The 1,190-nt window shown below is 52.9% G+C and overlaps 1 protein-coding gene across 1 annotated transcript in view; it reads left to right on the top strand.

Annotated features, from left to right (window-relative positions):
• The window catches only part of HOXC13 (homeobox C13), a gene marked incomplete at its 5' end in the record, with an annotated part of 2,898 nt that overhangs the window by 262 nt on the left and 1,446 nt on the right, over nt 1–1,190 (top strand). The window contains one exon of the mRNA XM_010152404.1: nt 7–70. Coding sequence (XP_010150706.1) covers nt 7–70 — 64 coding nt within the window. The remainder of the gene's footprint in view (nt 1–6; nt 71–1,190) is intronic.

Here is a 1,190-nt window from a genome sequence, read left to right on the forward strand (position 1 = left end):
TGGGATGGGCAAGTGTACTGCTCCAAAGAGCAATCGCAGTCCGCACACCTCTGGAAATCACCTTTCCCAGGTAGGCTGCTGCGGGAACTGGCGTGCTCGCCTGCTTCCCAACCGCCAGCTCCCACCGAGGTGGGGTGGGGATGGTGTGCGGATGAGTGTGCATATACATACATCTATACGTACGCGGATAGATGCGTGTGTGCCTGTAGATGTAATTAAAGGGAAAGAAATGGCTCTGGAATGCCTCCCGTGCGAGGCAATGTGTATGGACATGTATGGGAAAGAAGGTGAAGCAATCATTTCTGAATCAAAATACACGCCGTGAGCTTGCTTGGAAAGTAACTTTGCCGTTTAATTCTTCCCTTTCTTCCCTCCTCCCTCTTGTTGCCTCACCTAAAGAGCGTCTCTCCATGCCTTTCTCTTCATTTTCCCCTCCGCTTGACGCTTCCCTCAATGCAGAAAGCTTAAAAAGGAGGAAAAATTAAATTAAAAACCCCACCCCAACCTTCTCGAGTGGTTCGGTCGAATGAGAAGTGTCGGGGGCTGGGACAGTAAATCATATCACAATTACACTCAATTATAGGAATAGGTGTCAAGTGACAAACGAATCTGTTTGGAGGGGAAGGAGGGAGACAGAGTTGACGCTTCCCTCAATGCAGAAAGCTTAAAAAGGAGGAAAAATTAAATTAAAAACCCCACCCCAACCTTCTCGAGTGGTTCGGTCGAATGAGAAGTGTCGGGGGCTGGGACAGTAAATCATATCACAATTACACTCAATTATAGGAATAGGTGTCAAGTGACAAACGAATCTGTTTGGAGGGGAAGGAGGGAGACAGAGCAGAGGTGACAGCCCGCAGGCAGCCGGGAAGGCAAAACCCCTCCTCGGAGCATCTTCCAGCCCAGCAAACCCCTCGCTCCCTGACCCACCTGGTCCCTCCGGGCCCGGCCGACCCCTTTCCCCGACGGCAGCGGGGGGAGGACGGTGATGGTAGGTGCTGCTTCCCGGTACCTCTCCCCAGCCTCTTCCCACCCCCCAGTCCCATCCTTCGGTGGGGAAGGACGCAGGAGTCGGGCCGGAGGGGCGAACAGACCCAGATCTTGGATGGAGGGAAGGGACTGGTGGCATTAGTCTTTTGGGGGGGCAAGGGAGGGACACATCGGCTTATTTATTTTCCTTCTTCGGGACAAAG

This window comes from Eurypyga helias, unplaced genomic scaffold (assembly GCF_000690775.1).
Source record: "Eurypyga helias isolate BGI_N326 unplaced genomic scaffold, ASM69077v1 scaffold27735, whole genome shotgun sequence".
Lineage (NCBI taxonomy): Eukaryota > Metazoa > Chordata > Aves > Eurypygiformes > Eurypygidae > Eurypyga > Eurypyga helias.